The 17,531-nt window shown below is 49.0% G+C and overlaps 1 protein-coding gene across 1 annotated transcript in view; it reads right to left on the bottom strand.

Moving 5' to 3' along the window:
* Nucleotides 1–1,340: 1,340 nt before the first annotated feature.
* Otog (otogelin) overlaps nt 1,341–17,531 on the bottom strand; it is a 79,497-nt gene continuing 63,306 nt past the window's right edge. Inside the window, exons 40-56 of the mRNA XM_015504615.2 lie at nt 16,574–16,757; nt 14,176–14,396; nt 13,878–14,016; nt 12,237–12,431; nt 11,828–12,040; nt 11,134–11,238; nt 10,866–10,973; nt 10,369–10,470; nt 9,999–10,097; nt 8,889–8,929; nt 7,839–7,914; nt 7,554–7,732; nt 6,684–6,788; nt 6,371–6,490; nt 5,218–5,263; nt 3,003–3,082; nt 1,341–2,892 (exon numbers count right to left, since the gene is read on the bottom strand). Of these exons, the coding sequence (XP_015360101.1) occupies nt 2,692–2,892; nt 3,003–3,082; nt 5,218–5,263; nt 6,371–6,490; nt 6,684–6,788; nt 7,554–7,732; nt 7,839–7,914; nt 8,889–8,929; nt 9,999–10,097; nt 10,369–10,470; nt 10,866–10,973; nt 11,134–11,238; nt 11,828–12,040; nt 12,237–12,431; nt 13,878–14,016; nt 14,176–14,396; nt 16,574–16,757 (2,214 nt within the window). The 3' untranslated portion in view covers nt 1,341–2,691. The remainder of the gene's footprint in view (nt 2,893–3,002; nt 3,083–5,217; nt 5,264–6,370; nt 6,491–6,683; nt 6,789–7,553; nt 7,733–7,838; nt 7,915–8,888; nt 8,930–9,998; nt 10,098–10,368; nt 10,471–10,865; nt 10,974–11,133; nt 11,239–11,827; nt 12,041–12,236; nt 12,432–13,877; nt 14,017–14,175; nt 14,397–16,573; nt 16,758–17,531) is intronic.

Genomic DNA, 17,531 nt, shown 5'->3' with positions numbered 1-17,531 from the left:
ACTGGCCCTGTTCAAAAAACTAATTTGTCATACTGAAAATAAGCAGATGGGAGTGCCAGTGAGGTGAGGGATGAACAGTTGGGATCATTAGGATTCCTGAAATGGCTGAAAAAACACTTTGTATCTTAGTCTAAATAGCTATATATATATAAAAATTTGGTGGAGGAAATTGGAGAATTAATCCAGGAGCACTTTACCACTGAGCTACACTCCTAGCCCTTCTTTTTATTTTTTTATTTTTTGAGACAGGGGGTCTCTCTAAGTTGCTGAGGCTGGCCTTGAACTCACAATCTTCCTGTCTCAGCCTGCTAAGTCACTGGAAGTATAGGCATGCATCACTACACCTGGCTCTTGCTGTATATTTTTAAGTCATTTTTCTTTAAAGATATACTTAACTTCATATTCTGTTGAGCTTAGGGTTCAAAATTCTGAAAGCAATTGGTACGTGATTTAGGGAGTGTGTTGTGGCTAAGGACCATGCACCATTGATCCTCATCTATCGTGGAGAAATTTGGAAGCCCTTCCCCACTCCATCTCTCTAGGTAATAATGAAAAGTTAAGAAGTATGAAGTATGCACTTAAGGACTCCCGTCTTTTAAGTACTGCTATAGCTGCATCACATAAGTTTAATGTGCCATTATTTCATAATCAGCAGATCAAAAATGTTACCTAATTTTCATTCTTATTGCTTCCTTGATCCATTGCTAATTTAAAAGTGTGCTGTTTAAGAGGCTATAAGTCTCCTTTTTCATTAGGAAAAACCCCAAGGTCCATGTCAGCAGTCAGGTGTACTATGAGAGGAGAAACTTAGGGACCTCTTGCATTCTAAGCACTGACTCAGCCCTAGGAGCTTCCTCCTCCTTCCCACATGGGACAACCTAGGAAAGCAGTCTCTCATTGGCTCCTTAAGGTGCCAGTGATCCTTTAAAGTTGAAGGGTCACTAAAAACTCATTACTGTATTCTCCCTAGTGTCACCAGAGTGACTGCAAAACCTTACTAAACTCTTTGGGAGAACAACAGAGAAATAAATACAAAACACTGAGAGGTCAACATGAAACCTACTCTCAGGGTCTGCCTCGTTCACATCCTATGTGAAAGGCATTCACTCCTGGCCCCATGGAACCGAGATCACTCCTCAGTCCTTTCACCTGAATGTTAGCTCCCAATGTCCTCTTCCTTTTTCCCACCCCTTTCTTTAGAAGCCAGTCTCCAATCAATTCAATCCCAGCCAGTAGATACCCACCCACCAAGGGTCTTCTCTGAATGGAGCATAGGTAGGGTAGGAGAAGCCAGGCTGGCCTCTAGGCCCTGAAATAGGCTCTTCTCTTCATAGCTGAGACTTCATATTCAAAACAAACCTTGCGCCCTCAGAGATGCTCAGAGGCCTTAAGTCTTCCTGGGATTTATTGATACATAAACAGAACACAGTTACAGGAGCAAAGAAGCTGTGGGGAAAGCTGAGCACCATCCTGGCACAGCCTCCTGACCCCAAGGGGTACCAGGACAGCCACACCTCTGCAGACATTCAGGGAAGTGCAGGGCCTGAGCAATGTCAGGTGCCCTTTGGATCCAGTAACACAAAGGGGCACAGGAGGCAGAGGATCTGCAGAGTGGGTGTGGATAGGAGTTCTGGCCTTGGCTAAGGACCCTCTGGTTTGGGGACAAGTTTCTGACAGATGCTCTGGGCTGCTGAGCCACATACATACAGGGTGTATTTTCTACCAACAGACACTTTTCCACTAAATAGACCATGAAGCACAGAGCCTGGAATGGCTGAGCCACAAAGGCAGGCCCCTCCAGAGACCAGCTCTGATATGTCCTTGGAGAAGAGGCTGAGCCAGGAGCTGTACTTGCAGACTGGAAACATTCATCACATAACCAAGGGCCCCCTCAGGAGGGTGAGATGCCCAACAGCATTTGAGATGAGATACACTGGACTCCTGCTAATGAGCTTATTCCTCCTTCCACCATCTCAAAGAGCCAGCTCACCTGCCAGGATGATTGGCTTGGGAGTAAGGGGGTGTGTATAGAGGTGCAGGCCTCGGCCTGCTCTCCTAAGTCATTTCCTGAATTACAATATCAATGCAGGAGAAGGGAATCTGAGGGTCACTGAGTCCACTCCTCAGTTTTTGTGCCTGGCCTCAGACATCTCTGTGAAAGGACCTGGTCCCTCAAGTCTAGCTCTTTTACTTTTTTCAAGAGTCCTGGACAGCTCTATACAGGCCTCTTTTCTTTGACTGGGTCTATGTTTCTCCTGTGGTTAAAAGGGTGTAGAAAGAACCAGGCCTCCACACCCTGACCCTATGCGTGGTCTGGGGTCTACTCTGGTCCCAGCTTCTAGGGAAAGTTCCAACTCCCTCTACCAAAGAACCATGACCAGAGTTACAAATATACAGGGGATGGCCCTGGATCTGCAGTCAGTTCTTAACCTCAATCCAGGAACAGAATTGAATTCCCAGAATCCTGAGCTGAGACACTTTCCAGTGTGTGGGAAGGGTGACCAGAAAGGGAGCCAGGATGGATAAGTGTGGCCTATTCTGGTCCCTCTTGGGGCCGCTGCCCATCATTCGGTACTCAGCACATACAGCTCTCCACCACCTTTGCCCACCTCCCTCTAAAAATTCTTGTGCTAACTGGAAGCAGAATATCGGGGTTGGCACAGATGGCCCAGTCAGCCCAGCCCCCAAGCTTCAGGACCATTGGCAGGCACAATCGGTGGGCTCCTGCACTGTGTAGGGCACCCAGGTGGCGTTGGCAGCACAGAAGAGCTGCACGGAGCGCCGCTGCAGTCCCACCTCCCGGCAGCACTTGCAGAAGCGAGCATAGGTATTGATATTGTGGTTGTAGATGCTGGCAGAGGGGCACCTCCCATCGCAGGACACTAGGTTGACCTGAAGACAGGCAGGCCAGTGAGGCGGCCTGCAGAGTGCCTGCTTCCCAAACCCCCTCCATCCCCGTCTTTGCCTCTCCCCGCCCCCACCGCCATGCCGCCGTCACGCACAGGGGTGTTGCTCCTACAGTCATTCTTGCGGATGGTCATGCGGATGGTCACCTTCTTGCAGGAGCGCCCATCCTCCTTACCTGGGGAACAGGGTGGGAGAGGCAGCTGTGGCCCAGATGGGCTCCCTGGGGGCAACAGGGTGGGCCAGCCTGGGGCAGTTAGTGTCATGCTGGAGGGTCCCACTTCCAGGTTAGTGCCCATGCATTAGTGCCCCTCCCCCTGTTTTAACTCAATGCCCTGGAAGGAAGTGGAGTGGGGGAAGGCAGAGGTATCATAGGGAGCAACCCTGGGTGTGTCTGCACCCCTTTCTGAGCTTCAGTTTTCCTACTCTGAGAGGGCTTCTAGCCTTCCTTCAATTCTCTGAATGAATGGAAACCCCATTCATTAGCATCTAGTCCCTAGCAGAATGCTTCACATGACAGCTTCAATGGATTTCCATATCTGTCAAATGGAGCCAGGGAGTTGCCCACCTCACAGAGCTGTTGTAAGTGTGGAAATTGATCAAGTGTGGGGTTTCTTCTGCTCGGAGCAGGCCTTTCACAACCAGTCATATGACTTACTCTTGCCTTCAACGTCCCTTCACTGAGACCTTTCCTGATCCTCCTTGGAACTGCGGCTCCCTCTGTCCCTCCACCCAGTCCTCTCTTCCTGATCCTTCCCTTGTCTTATTTATATCCAGGGCATAATCACTGTCTTATCAGTGACACATATGCTGTTGAAGCATAAGTTTAAGAGCTTTCCCTTGCCTGGACCCCTTCCATACTCTGCCACCCTCAAAATATTCACTTTCACATCTCAATATAGATTTATCATTTTGTGTTCTTTTCCTCAATGAAGATCCCCAAATTGCATAAGCTTCAGGCCCCACACAACTCTGTGCCTCTGTTCTATGATCTATTTATTTGTTCTTTCTCTCCCACTAAAATGTCAGCTCCAGAAGGCCTTATTTATACAGTGCTTATGGCATTGAGCTGATGTTCAACAATTCGCTGGACTCATGGACTCACTCTGTAAAAGCCTAGGAAGCCCACCAGAAATGGGCCGGAATCCTATCTCCTGGCTACCAAGCCTCACCACAGGGAGACAGGAGAACCAAGGGCTGTCCTGGTCACAGGCCTCTGGGTACTGAACAGAGACTGACTTAAGTTATCAGCTGGAGAAAAGCGTGTCAGCACTGGGCACTGGTGGGCATTAGGTGAGAGGGTGCTGCTCAAGCATTCCCATGCAAGCAGGGGATGCAGCTCACTACCCAGCATGCGCTGTGGGCAAGGAGCAGGGGCCTCCCCCTCCCTCGCCCCCGGAGCTTGGGGCCACCTAGCAGAGGGGATGCTGTTGTAAATAGCTGTGCGGCTGCCTGCCTCCAGTCCTGTGAGTTTCCAAGAGAAGTACCTGGGTGGCAGTGGGCACTAACCCGTGGAGGAGAGGCAGGGCTAATGGGGACCACGGGAAACAGAGTCCCCAGGGAACCTGGGGAGAGGGACATGGGTTGCAGGTCAAATGGGGGCACATAGGACATTGAGGGAGCATGAGGTATGGGTGAGGGATCAGACAATGAGGCCCTGAGCCCAGTGTCCTTGTAGCATGTAGTATGAACATAAAAGAGCCCCAAATTACAGCCCTCTGGGGACAGGGTCTGAGAATCCTAGGAGAAGGACAGGCACATGGGCAAAGGTCCTTAGGCTGATTGCTCTGTTCATGCCAGCAAGGTTAGGGCTATAGACTCTGAATGTTCAGGGGCCCAGGAGCCAGGATAAAGACAGATATACAGAGCTGTCATTCTGACTTAGGGACCCTGGAAGCCTGAATCCCATTTAGGAGGCACGTCCATGACCAAGACTCCTGACCACAAAGGAGAATCCATATGGTGGACATCTGGGCTGGAGGTCTTGGCAGAGGCAGGAAGAGGCAGAGTGACTGGTGAGCTACTGACCTACTAACTACAATGTCTCAATATCCCCTGTCTCCACAAAGAAGAAAAGGCCTTATATTGGGATAAGGGCATGAGCATGGCCTCTGGCCACCTTCTTCTTCTTCTTCTTCTTCTTCTTCTTCTTCTTCTTTTTTTTTTTTGCCAGTGCCATGTGCTTCATGTCAAGGGGTGTCCCTTCTCCTACTCAGCTCTGAAGAGTTGCTATCATAAGTGCCAGTCCAGGCCCTCTGACCCCAAGATGACATTAGCACCCCTCACCCTTGGGCCTCCACCATGCTCACTCACATGTCCTACAGCATCCTTCCAAGGAAGGTACCACAGAGCCCCCAACCTGGAGGGAGAGAAAGGAAAGGGAGGGTGAAGAGCTTTGTTCCAAGTCAGAAGCCGAGGTCCCAGCAATAGGCAAAAACAGTCAGTCTTGACTGACTGTTCCTTCTGTTTCTACCATGAATGTCCAGGCAGGAGTTCCAGGACTGGTGCAGGCCATGGGAGAGCCAGAGGGGCTAATCTGGCTGACTAGACAACACTAAGTGCCTGCAGCCCCCAGTGTGGCTGCAGCTTTGGTAAAATGGCATAGAGTCTCCTTTCTTTCCTGAGGCAGCTCCCCTCATATTCCTCTACTGACTCTGTGCTGGGGAAGAGGAGGATTTGGGAACATCCCACCATTAGTGCTTCCCTGCACAGAGGGTCAGGGAGGAAGGATGCAGGGATGACCCACCTAGATTCTATCTCAGCCCTCAATAAGTCATCCCTCTCCTCTAGACCTAGTTTCCCCATCTCTAAAATGGGGGCAACTATCCCTTATAGTCCTCCTCCTCTATTATGAGAGGGATAAAACAATGGATGGGACAGTTCTTAGAAAATAAGTGTGTGTGTGTGTGTGTGTGAGTCTCAATATACACGTATGATTTTGTGAACAAATATGCAAGTATGTGTGCACATGTGTGATGCTGCAGGTATGAGACTGCGCCTGTGTGTGTCTCTGTGTGTGTTTATGTATTAGTTCTCTAGGAAAGTGTCAGAATCTTCAAATGTCCAGTGTTAATCTCAGGCACTTTAATAATTCAACAATAATCCCTAAAGTTCCAAGCATCCTTTTCCATGAGAAGTGCCCATGTTGACAGCTGTCTGTGCTAGGACTGGACACCTGTCAGCCCATCACAGGACTGGCCATGCACTGCTTGAGATGTGTCTGAGTATACCTGAACATGTGACAATGTATGTTTGCATTCACTGATGTGTGATCATGTGATTTGTCAGGATGTGGGATGTGAAGTAGTCAGAGAAAAAAAATTGCATGGAGAGAAGTGGACTGGGGGTGGCAGTGCAAGCACAGGTTCCAGGGACTGCACATGGGACTCCCACCCTGCCCCAACAGCCATCCGTGAGGCAGCCCATGCCTTGGCCTAGGCCATGCTGTAGGAGGAGGTAGACTGACCTTGGCACACTCGGTCTCATTGAGTGGTGGGCAGCTGATGGGCGAGCGGACAAGCACGGCACCCAGGGGAGTGCTGCCACAGTGGTAACGAGTGCAGTCTGCGATCCAGGATGCCCCTGGCTGGAGGGCACAGAGGTGAGCAGCGGGGGCTTGTGGTCAGATGGATGGCACAGGCCTGAGGACAGTCCAGTCCAGGGCATGGCACTGCCCAGAACCCCGTCTGTACTGAGCCCTGGCATGGGAGCCAAAGAAGGTGCTGGTCCTAGTTTCCCTTTCTGGGACATCTGCCCAGGTGGGCTCAGGGGCTGCTTACCAAGAACAGGGAGGTGGTGCCATTGGGGAAGGTGAAGAGGCAGGACACGTTCCTGCAGGAGCCACAGCAGGCCGCCAGCTCTCGGGGGTGCTCATACTCCTGGTTCTGCAGGCCAGGGTGGGATGGGATGGCATCAGCCAGGTTCCCGCCCACCTCCGCCTCCAGCCCTTCACTGTCTATTTATCTCCAAGTGAGACCAGAGCCCCAGAAGGCCCCCCTGTAGGTGCTCAGGAAGGGGAACTACCAGCCTCCTCCTCTCCCAGGCAGCCAGACAATTCATCCTACTCTCTACCCTAAGCCCCCTTATTGCCAGTGCCCATCAGCCATGGTGTCAGAGCATTTCCACCCTCCACCACCCGAGAGGCAGCATTCTGGTAATTAAAGTGCCAGTTTTGGTTCTAGACAGACCTCAATTTAAGTCCCAGTTCCTGTGAGACTTTTGATAACTGGTTAAACCTCCCTAAACCTTACTTTTCTCTTCTGAAAAATGGGAATAAATCTAACCCCTTTTGTTCAAATAATATTTACTTAGCCCTTACTAGAAGCCACTAGTAAGTACTCACTGTTGAAAGTACTGGGCATGTAGAAGGGATCAGCAAATAGTAACACCACAAATAAATAAACCAAAAGGATAAATGTCAAATACCCATATTTTCCAGGACTTAAATTTGTCCCTTTGCTCTTGATGGCCCCCTCCTGGCCTCTCTCATCCTGCCTTTCTTTAGAGGTCTTGAAGGCTTCTCTGATACCCACTCTCTAGACTTGTTTGAGGGGCTCCTGGCAAGATTCTAGGCTCCCCCTGATTTCTGGAGAGCCTAGTATCTACCAGCCCAGCCCTGCTGACCCCCATGCATCCGTGCTGCCCCCTACCGCCTCGCAGTGGACATCACACAGCACGGAGGTGGTGTTGATCTGATAGAAGCTGGTGAGGGGGTCGATCAGGTCTGTGCAGCGGGAGGTGTGGCACACGCCATCTGCCGAGAGCTCCACCACTGTCTGGCCAGGCTGCATCACCCCCAGCTCACGGCTGAGACACACAGGGGCCTTCACTGGGAGGGCAAGCAGTGTGATAAGTCGTCCAGAGCCCAGCTTCCACATGGCCTCCACCTGGCTGGCCCGCCCAGGCTCTAGCCACAGACCCCTTGCTCTGCTCACCGCACTCGTACTTGGCGCAGCCGCACACGTTCTCCTCACTGTGCATGAACTCCTCATCAAGCTGGGACTTCTCCCACTGGATGGGGTAGAGGGGGTCAGCACCCTGGGTGCAGGCCCTGTCCCATCTTCAGGAGCAGTCTGCCACCAGGGCCCCTCTTTGTGTCAATTGCCTCTGTAGTGGGCGGGTGGGGCTGGCAGGCCTGGGGACCCTTGGCACCCTGGAAGCTCATTCACTCTCCCAACTCCCAAGCCTCCCTCTGAGGAGCATCCCCCCGGCCTCCCTCCTTCATGGTTCCTCTGCTGCTGGCCTGGTGTCCCTCTTGGCTCACACTACCTCCTCTCTTTCTTCATCAGTTTCAGGAAGAAGAAAAATGGATGGAGATCAAAATAGGAGGAAATGTGTGCTAGAATTAGGCAAAGGTGCATGTGATCCAGAGAAGGACCTAAAGGTCACTTCACTTTTCTCAAGGTATTTTCACTCCCTTCTGTGGCAGAGCAATCTGGTGGTTAAGGGCATGGCTCTGGCATCAATTCTTGATTCCAATCCTGGCTCTGTGGTTTACTAGCTTTGTGACTTTAACTTTGGCTTCCTTGTTTGTATAACAGATAATCACAGCATCAACCTCCTGGGGTTGTTGTAAAAATCAGTATAATAATACACAAAGAGGCCTGGGAAAGTTCCAGGCCTACCATAGCTTTCAATAAGCATAAGCCACCATCATGACTTTCATTGTCATCTTCATCATTGTTCTTGCCTTCATCATCTTCACCTTCCCCACCATCTGCTTCATCCTGACATCATTCCCACCATGACCACCACCATTAGTATCATCAACATAATTTATCTTCACCACAACTCTGAGTTATGATCATGCCCACCTTACAAAGGAGGGCACTGTACCCAGAAAACCAGTGGCAGAGCTTGGGACAAGAACGCTGACTTGCATCTCAGGGCTCTTTGTACTGGAGAAGTAGGGTCTCCAGGGGAGAGGAAAGAGGAAAGGAAAGACTGGCAGAACAGAGAGGGCGGGGAGGGGCAGGTCTCCATACCAGATGGCACCGGGGCACTGGGATTGTGTCACAGTCACACTCTGAAAAACAGGAGAGGTCAGGAACCACCTTCACCAGAGATGCCCAGGTAGAAGTTCCTGGAGCTCCCAGACCGCTCACTGCAGGTGTAGCCCCACCCCCTGCCTGGCAATGATACAGCTCCAGCTCCAGCACAGTCTAGGACCATGGAGTGAGGGGAAGAGGCTAAAATCTGTGCCTCCCTCCTTCCCTGCATAGGGGCTACTGATGCCTAGTTGGGAAGGTGGGCAGTGATGGATGCTGAGTGCCAAGCTCCTCACCAGATACAGAGTGAGGATAAATAGGCAGACAGACCACTCACAGGTTTCTTTTTATCCCTGGGATTCATCCCTCTTCCTATAGATGGGGCCTCTCTGAGAATAAACATGGCAACATAGAACTTCTGACTCTGCATATTCAAGCTGGCTTAACTTTGCCATCCCCAGCCTTTACCTGAGGGCAAGTCTGAGCCATGCAGAGCTACTAACAAATTTAGAAGACATACTAACTCTGGTTTTGAGGACCCAGAGCTGCAGGTCAGGACAGCAGGGAAACACTCTCCAGGTTCCTCACTCATGTGACAAGACATTTTAAATACCCCCTATATACCTATGGTTTTTCTGTGCTCTGAAGACAAAGCAATGAATAAAATAGACTGAAACTCTGCCTTCTTGAAGTTTGCATTCTAGTGAGGTCTGGAAAAGACAAGCAAGACAGCCAGAGGCAAAATAGAATTTCTCCACTCCTTTTAAAACAACATTTTTATATAAAGTTCACTGGTTTTCATTGCTGATCATTGATACTCCCACCAGCCTTCCAGAGGAAGGGGAGGTGAATTTTAACACATAAGATGTATGCTATCAGGCAGCTGCAATAAAGATTTTTAAATGGGAAATATTTTTGGAATGGGGACTTTTTTCTTCTTTTTTTCTTGGAAAGATATAGGAATGCTCAGCACTCAGGGAGTGATACAGAAGGTCCCTGTTGGGACCTGGAGAACCTGACAGTGGTGGGGTCCTTTTCCCGGACCCACTCCTCAGTAGGGGCCCTCAATCTCCACTTTGGGCAGGGTGTTCCTGACCTGGAACTTACCACAGGACTTGTAGGGGCAACAGCGGTCTGGGCTCCATACCTCGACCAGCGCAGTGCCCATGCCACATTGCACCTGGGGGCAGCGGAAGCTCTCACACACTGCCAGGGTGGAGAAGGGCAGGTAACACATCAATCAAAGACACCTTGGACTGTGAATACTCAGGATGCAACACTGGCCAAGAAGGGGGACAAGAACTCCCCTCCTGTCCCCACAATATCCTTTGACACACTCTGGAGTCTAGGGAAAGTCTGGACTCCCAATGCCTCTCCATAGGGCTCCTTCAGGAGGCCCTGGTCCCGCTCCTGGAGGCACAGAAAGGTCCTGGAGTCCCTTTCTACATGGCCCTCCATGCACCTGGCCAGGACTCACCACACTCGTACAGAGGGCAGCAGAGCTCCGTGGTGTTCCTGTGCACCGTGAGTGCTTCCCCTTCCTGACACTCAGGGATGGGATCTGGACAATCGCCACAGGCTGAGGGAGAAGAGGGGTCACTGCTGTCACAGAAGTCCCCCTCATGGAGGCTTGGTGCTGAGCAGGTTGCTAGAATGGGAGAGGGACACCTCAATAGCCCAGGTGTGGCAGGAGCTAAACTAAAAGCAGCATTTCAGGGAAACGGTCCTGAGGTCAGAAACTGGATCTTCTCCCTATATTTACCCAAAGTCTGACCCTGAACAAGCTCCAATTTCTTCATGCTCAGTAACCTAGGGGTAAAATGGCCCATTTTATCTTTGTCCCATACTACTTTCTGGACAGTGACTTTGGCTTTCTCCTCATGCCCCCATCACAGAAAGACCCTCAGCCTTCCTTCCAGCCACCATGACAGCAGAGGCAAGGAAGGGCTGACATCTGAGGGCACGTCTACCCACCGCAGAAGTAGGAGGTACAGCAGGAGTCCACCAGGCGGCCTGCGATCAAGGTCTGGTCCTGGCGGCAATTGGGAACTGGCTCCGCTTCACACAGATTGGGGTCACACTCTGGGGAAAAAATGTAGGTGCTGAGAGCAGACACTGGCTGTACACACCTGGGCCTCCACCCCAGCTCTGACCTAATCTCTAGCCAGGACCTAGTCCCAAAGCTGTCCTCCCCTGACTCCCCTCAGGATGATTCCATTCTCCCCACCCCCAGACCTCTCACCACAGCTGTAGCTGGGGCAGCAGGAGTCCTCCTGGAAGTGGGTGACGAGTCGGTAGCCTGGACGGCAGGTGGGGGCCAGTCCCTCACACAGAGTCTGGTTACACACTGACCCAGGGGGCACAGGACCTGTTACTTAGAGGCTGGGACATCCCCACTGCACTCCAGCACTGACATACCCTGGATACCTGATCTTCTTAAACTCCAAGTCCCCAGGTCTACTCCTGGGAGGGGCCCCTGAGGATCACACAAAGGCCCAGGACTTGGACAAAAGAACAATAATCATTCATGGAGCTGTACCATGTGCCAAATGCTGCTCAAACCAGTATTAATACAATAATTAATTTTTGCAGTCAACCCAAAGTGACTATTAACTCTCATGTAACAGAAGAACAAACTGAGGCACAACCAATGTTACATGAGTTGCCAGAAGTCACAGGCTACAAGGTGGTGGAAGAAGAGCTCACCAGGTGTCTGACCCAGGGCCATTGTCTTTAAATTGAACACCACCTCACACCCACCCAAGCCTCCGCTTCTGCCTGCCCCCAACCCTGGCGCGGTTCTCCACTCCTCCCAGCTCACTCCACACAAGATGCTTCAATTTTTTCAGGCCTCATCCATCAGGTTTGCCAGGCAGGGCTGGAGTCATTTAACTGTCTTATAGTTGAGGGCCAGGGAAGTAAAGGCTGGGACTCACCACAGACAGTCCCCAGGCAGCAGGGGTCCTCAGTGGGCAGGAGTAGGGCCTCTTCCCCAAAGCGTGGGCAGCTTTCAGGCTGGGGGCGAGGACATTCCAGGTCCACTGGTACGATGGTGTCTGGGGCTTGACACCGGTGTTGGCAGCAGCCACTGAGGGAGCTGTTCCAGGTCTCCCCCAGGGCCCGCGGCACCCCCATGCTGTCGGTGCATGCTGCAGTGGAGGCATGTTGGGGCACAGAGGACTGAGGAAGGGAGAAGACCTAGACTGTCCCAGGCTAGACCCTCCCAGCCATACTGACCATTCCAGAGCAGAACTGAAAGGACACAGAGGGACCCCCAGTTATGAGGAGCTATGAGGAGCATGAGGCCAGCTTGGGAGGGCCTGCACAGGGAGGGAAGGAACCTACCACACTTGTCCTCAGGGATGCAGAGCGCAGAGTGGCGCCGGTGCAGAATGGTGCCCTCAGAACAGACGCAGCCCTCACCCAGTACCTGGCACTGCTCAGGGTCCAGTGGACCCAGCATCCCATCCTGGCATGACTTGGGGGGCTCACAGGCTGTCACACAAGCTTGGTAGGTAGAGTCACTGGAGCACAGGAAGGCTGCAGGGGCAAAATGGGTACCAGGACTAGTTCAGACCCTATGTAGGGCTCCCCACTGACAGCCAAAGAGCAGGAAGTGGTGAGAAGAGGGCTCAGAGCACTGAGAGTACCTAAGTCAAGGGGCTTGGTGTGAGACCTCCTTCCTCTCCATCAGAAGTCAGCAAAGTACAGCCCACAGCCCAAATCCTGCCTGTGAAGTTGTACTAGAATGTAGCCATGGCATTTCTTGCACGATTCTTTCATATATTATATATCATCTGTGGCTCTTTTTGTAATATAGTCCTTGCACTAGAGGACATATGGCCCACAAAGGCTCAAATATTTGCTATTTGCCCTTTTAAGAAAAAGTTTGCTAAGCCCTCGCTCTAGATGACTGTTTTCACTGTTTGACTGTAATAAATAGATTTTACATCATGGTGCAGTCCACACAAGTGTGTTGAACAGTGGTCCTTGAGCCTGACTGCAAAAGAATCTTTTGGCAGTTTTGAAAATACCATTACTGGGACCTGTCCCTGACCAGCTGAACCTCTGACTGGAAACCTGAGCATTGGTATTTTCAGAAGTTCCCCGTGTGACTAAAAAGAGTAGTTGGGATTGAGAATGGCTGGTGTATTGAAACTAAAAATATTTTTCTAAAATAATACTTAATTTTCCTATATGCAATACAATCTAGTATTTTCTATTCTATTCTATTCTATTACACTTTTTAAAATGCTAGTGCTGGCCCCCAAGTTAACTTCATACCCCCCTGTGTTAGGATCCAAGGTTTGAAAAACACTACAGAAGGTATTTATGTCTTTTCCTCTTTATCTGTCATTTTATAGGTATGGTCTTCCCCAACACTTACAGGTATGAGCTGTACCCAACCTTTTTGTATGTGTTCGTGTTTAGAAATCAGACTGCTCTATCCCAGGCCATGCATGCCTACTTACTATTGAGTGGAGATTAGAAGGGAGTGGATCTTATTTCCAACATCAAGGAAGGAGGAAGAGACCAAAATAAAAAATTAGGGCAAGAGAACTAATATTTGCATGCTAGTAACCATGTGATGAGCATGTGTAGGGCACCCTGCACACATTATCTACTATCATCTTCAAGATGACGCTAAAAGGAAGCTATAATTATTATCCCCATTTTATGTATGGGAAACTCAAATAAATTAAATAATATATTAAAATAAAATAATTGCTTTTTGAATTTTTAAATTTAATTTTTAAAAATTTATGATAATAAATTATAATAAAATATTTTTATTGATTAATATAAAATATAGATTGTTCATGAAATACTATTTATAAGTTTATTAATTAATATAAATCAACAAATGAAGGAACAGCTAAATTTGGAAAAGCATAGACTTAAACATGGGTCTGGAAGCCTCTTTATACTCTTAACAGGATGGGAACAAGAGTCCCAAAGGCAGAGATTCCCTGTCCCCCAACTCACGGCAGTAGTCAGAGCGCCGCCACTCAATGCACACATGGAACTTGTGGCACATAGCCACATATACGGTCAGTGCCACACAGGGTTGCTGTACATACTTGGTGTCCCGGATCCACAGCTCACAGAACGACTCTGGGGGAACCTGGGCATATGCATCAGGCAGTGCTGTCTACCTTAGTGCCCCAAATCCCAGGACCCAGCTCCTCCCAGCCATGCCCAGGGAAAAGAGTGTGCCTCTGCAAGTAGCTGCTGCCCCCTCCCCCAGCTCAGGAGGTCTCCCCATGCTGAACTCAGCACATACAAAGCGGTGACAGGCGCTGAAGGTGCGGTTGGACACCATGCGAAGGCAGGGAGAGCAGTCTGCAGTGGCACAGCTGTCTGGGCGGAACCGGGTCTGGCCTTCTGAGGTCAAGGAGCTGAGCACCTGCCAGCTGTCCAGAAAGGGAGCAGGATCCTCAGCCCTGCCCACCACAGAGCCATCCTTCAGGGTGAGGTCATTGGCTGCATCTCCATCACAGATCCCTGAAAGGGGCAGAATTATTCCAATAGTTACAAAAGCCACTATCCTCTGCCAAGTCCTCAGTTCTCACTCTGAAGGTTCACCATGACAATTCTTTGGAAAGTATTACTATTATCTCCATTTTATAGATAAGGGAAATGAGGTACAAAGAAACTAGGAAAACTCCTGTGAAAGAAAATGTCTTTTTCCTAAGGAAATACACTCAAAGGATTTAGGGATAAAAGGAGAGAAGTCTTGAATCTGTTTTCAAATAGTTCAGAAAGTGCACACATGCATATGCACATGTGTATACACAAATTGTATGTACATACATATATGCATGTATGTATATATATGTATGTGTATATATATGGAGGGAGAAGCAAAAGCAAAAAAATGTGAATAAGTAGTATGTCTGGGTAAAAAATAATGGGACTTCTTTATAATATTTTTTCAACTTCTAAGTCTGACATTGAAATACAAAGTTATCCAAAAGAATATGCTTTAATGGAAACTGCTGGTTAATTGTAACACTGGTTACCTCTTCTTCGTCAAGCCACTTAGCCTATTCTTCCCAGCCTCCCTTGTGGCTGGGTGAGACCATGTGACTGAGTCCCAGCCAATAGTATGTGAATAGAGGTGCAGGACACCATTTCCAGACCTAGTCCACAGAAACTTCCCAAACACATCTCCTCTGTAGAGTTGGTAGCTTGTGCTAAAAATGGCAGAACCACAAGATAGACGGCATCTGGGCTTTGAGTAATCACTAATCATTTGGGAACTTCTGACTTCATCTCACACTCTAGCTTCAGACACATACTTCTCTGCCTGAAATGCTTTCTTAGACATACTTTTTTCAAGGGCATCTCAGATGCACCCATTCATGACCTTCCCAATTCTACATAAGAGTTGCTGGTTTGCAGGTCTTTCTTTCACAAAAAGTGACAGGACTCATTTTCCTTTAGATTCTCACTTATCTCATCATTCCCCCGTTTGCCTAGTGGGATGCTCAGGATATTAGTTCAGATAAAATAGAGCTATAATCTGACTTTCTGCTCTGACATCTCCAACCACCAGTTTGGTGAATATGAAGCATAATTTGAGTCAAAGCTCTCAGATCTTATTAACAGTCTTAACGGACACATTTTAGGTCTTGATTTTGAGTCACCGAGGGGTATTACAAAAGCATCCTGGGAAGAGTTGACCTGCCAGTTGCCTGCTGACCACAGTGATCTTTGCTAGGGATGAGCAGAGTAGAAGGCAGAAATGGTGAGAAAAGAGTGGTTGTGGTGGTAGTGGTGGTGGTGGGGTGTGTGTGCACATGCACATGTGTGAGTGTAATGAAAGGTGTGTCAGTGAGAATGGAAGCCCCATCAAACTGGGATTTTGTTTTGCTTACCGTTCTTTCCCCAGTGACTGGTACTTAGTAATTATGTGTGGCAAAAAGGAAAAATTAGCATGGGGCTGATTCACAAGTACAAGAGCATGTGTAGGGGGCATTTTGAATGCAGGGGCATGAATATGAATGAACACAAAGGGTGCAAGTGGAGGATGGCGGTTGGGAGTGAGTGTGTGTGTGTCCGTGAGACCCATCATCATGATCACAGCAATCTGTCATGGAGTGGCCCTGCAAGGAGCAGAAGTCCACATCTAGACTCTTCCTGTACCTCTTTTTCTTAGCCAAACACATCCAGTCCCTTAGAGTATGCTCTCTGCAATCATTCTATGGTCTAAAGAGCATTAGTTCTGCATGTTGTGGCAGCTCTGCCATATGCCCTTAGGCAACCACTTAACCTCCCTGAGCCCCCTTTCTTCTTTGGTTCAATGGGAATACTAAGGACCACCTCTTGGGGCTATTGTGTGAATGACCTGGAATAAGTGAGCTCAGAGTGTGGAAGTGCTTTGTGAAGGGTCAGGCACATGCAGACAAGAGGGATTATCTGGCATTAGGAGGCTGTCAGGGAAGCTGACAGACAATCCTGGCTGAAGACAACTGGCTAAGACCACAGCACTGCACCATCTCTCTGCTAGCAGCTTCAGCTTCAGAACACAAGACCTTATACCCTGCTGTCCTGGCAGCTCTGTTGGTCCCACCCCTGGCCTAGTAAACTGTCCCAGACTCTCCTGGTCCAGAAGAACCTGAGTCTGGTAGTGATGGACTAAGGAAACACTCCCCTCCCCCAGCTGGGTCCCACCTCACCACACAGGCCATGGCCTTGGGCCTTGCTGGCTTTGCTGGCCTCCAGGATCATGAGTCCTGAACTGTGGAGCCACTGGATCTGGATGTATAAAGGAGTCTGGATCATGTACATGTGTCCTGTATCCTCAATTCGGAACCCGTACCTGTTCACAGGTGGCCGCACAGTCTGTGAGTCCACAGTTATCTGGAGAAGTGAGGGATTCAGTGTGAGCACAAGTTGCCCATCTGTCCTTCCATCCATCCATCTGTCCATCCTTCCATCCATCCGTCCGTTCATCCATCCTTTCATCCATCCCTTCATGCATACATCTGTCCAGCCATCATCTGACAGACATTTATTAGGCATCTCCTATGTGCCAGGCTCTGTTTCAGGCACACATAACCAAGACACAGTCCAAGGTGGCATGGAAGAATTTTAGAAATACTTTTATGAGCAAAAACAATAAAATTAACAGTAGGCAGGCTACATCTTGATGTTTGCATAAATATAAATCATGAGTCACTCCAATCATTTTCTTCTTTCCTGATTCTGCTCAGATAATTTCTTCTGGAAAAATTTCCCTAAATCATCAGCCTGGATTAGACATTCCTATGGGGTCAGTCCATCTCTGGGATGGACCACTGAGACAAAATTTATTTGTTTGTTAGTCAAGTTTCCCATGAGTTTCTTAAGGGAAGAAACTATGTCTGATTCTTTGAATTCCCAGAACCTACATCTGGACTTGACACATACTGGGGGCTTAATCAGTATTTTTTTTAATTTAATTTTTTTATTATTAGTTGTTCAAAACATTACAAAGCTCTTGACATATCATATTTCTTTTTTTTTCTTTTTTTAAATTATTTATTTATTTATTTTTTTATTGCAGAATCACATCAGTTACACATCCATTGATTTACATATTGCCATACTAGTGTCTGTTGTGCTCTGCTGCCTTTCCCATCCTCCACCCTCCCC

The sequence above is a fragment of the Marmota marmota genome, unplaced genomic scaffold (genome assembly GCF_001458135.2).
Source record: "Marmota marmota marmota unplaced genomic scaffold, marMar, whole genome shotgun sequence".
NCBI classification, from domain to species: Eukaryota; Metazoa; Chordata; class Mammalia; order Rodentia; family Sciuridae; genus Marmota; species Marmota marmota.
The sequence above is the reverse complement of the archived record's forward strand: the minus strand, read 5'-3'. Positions and strand labels throughout refer to the sequence as shown.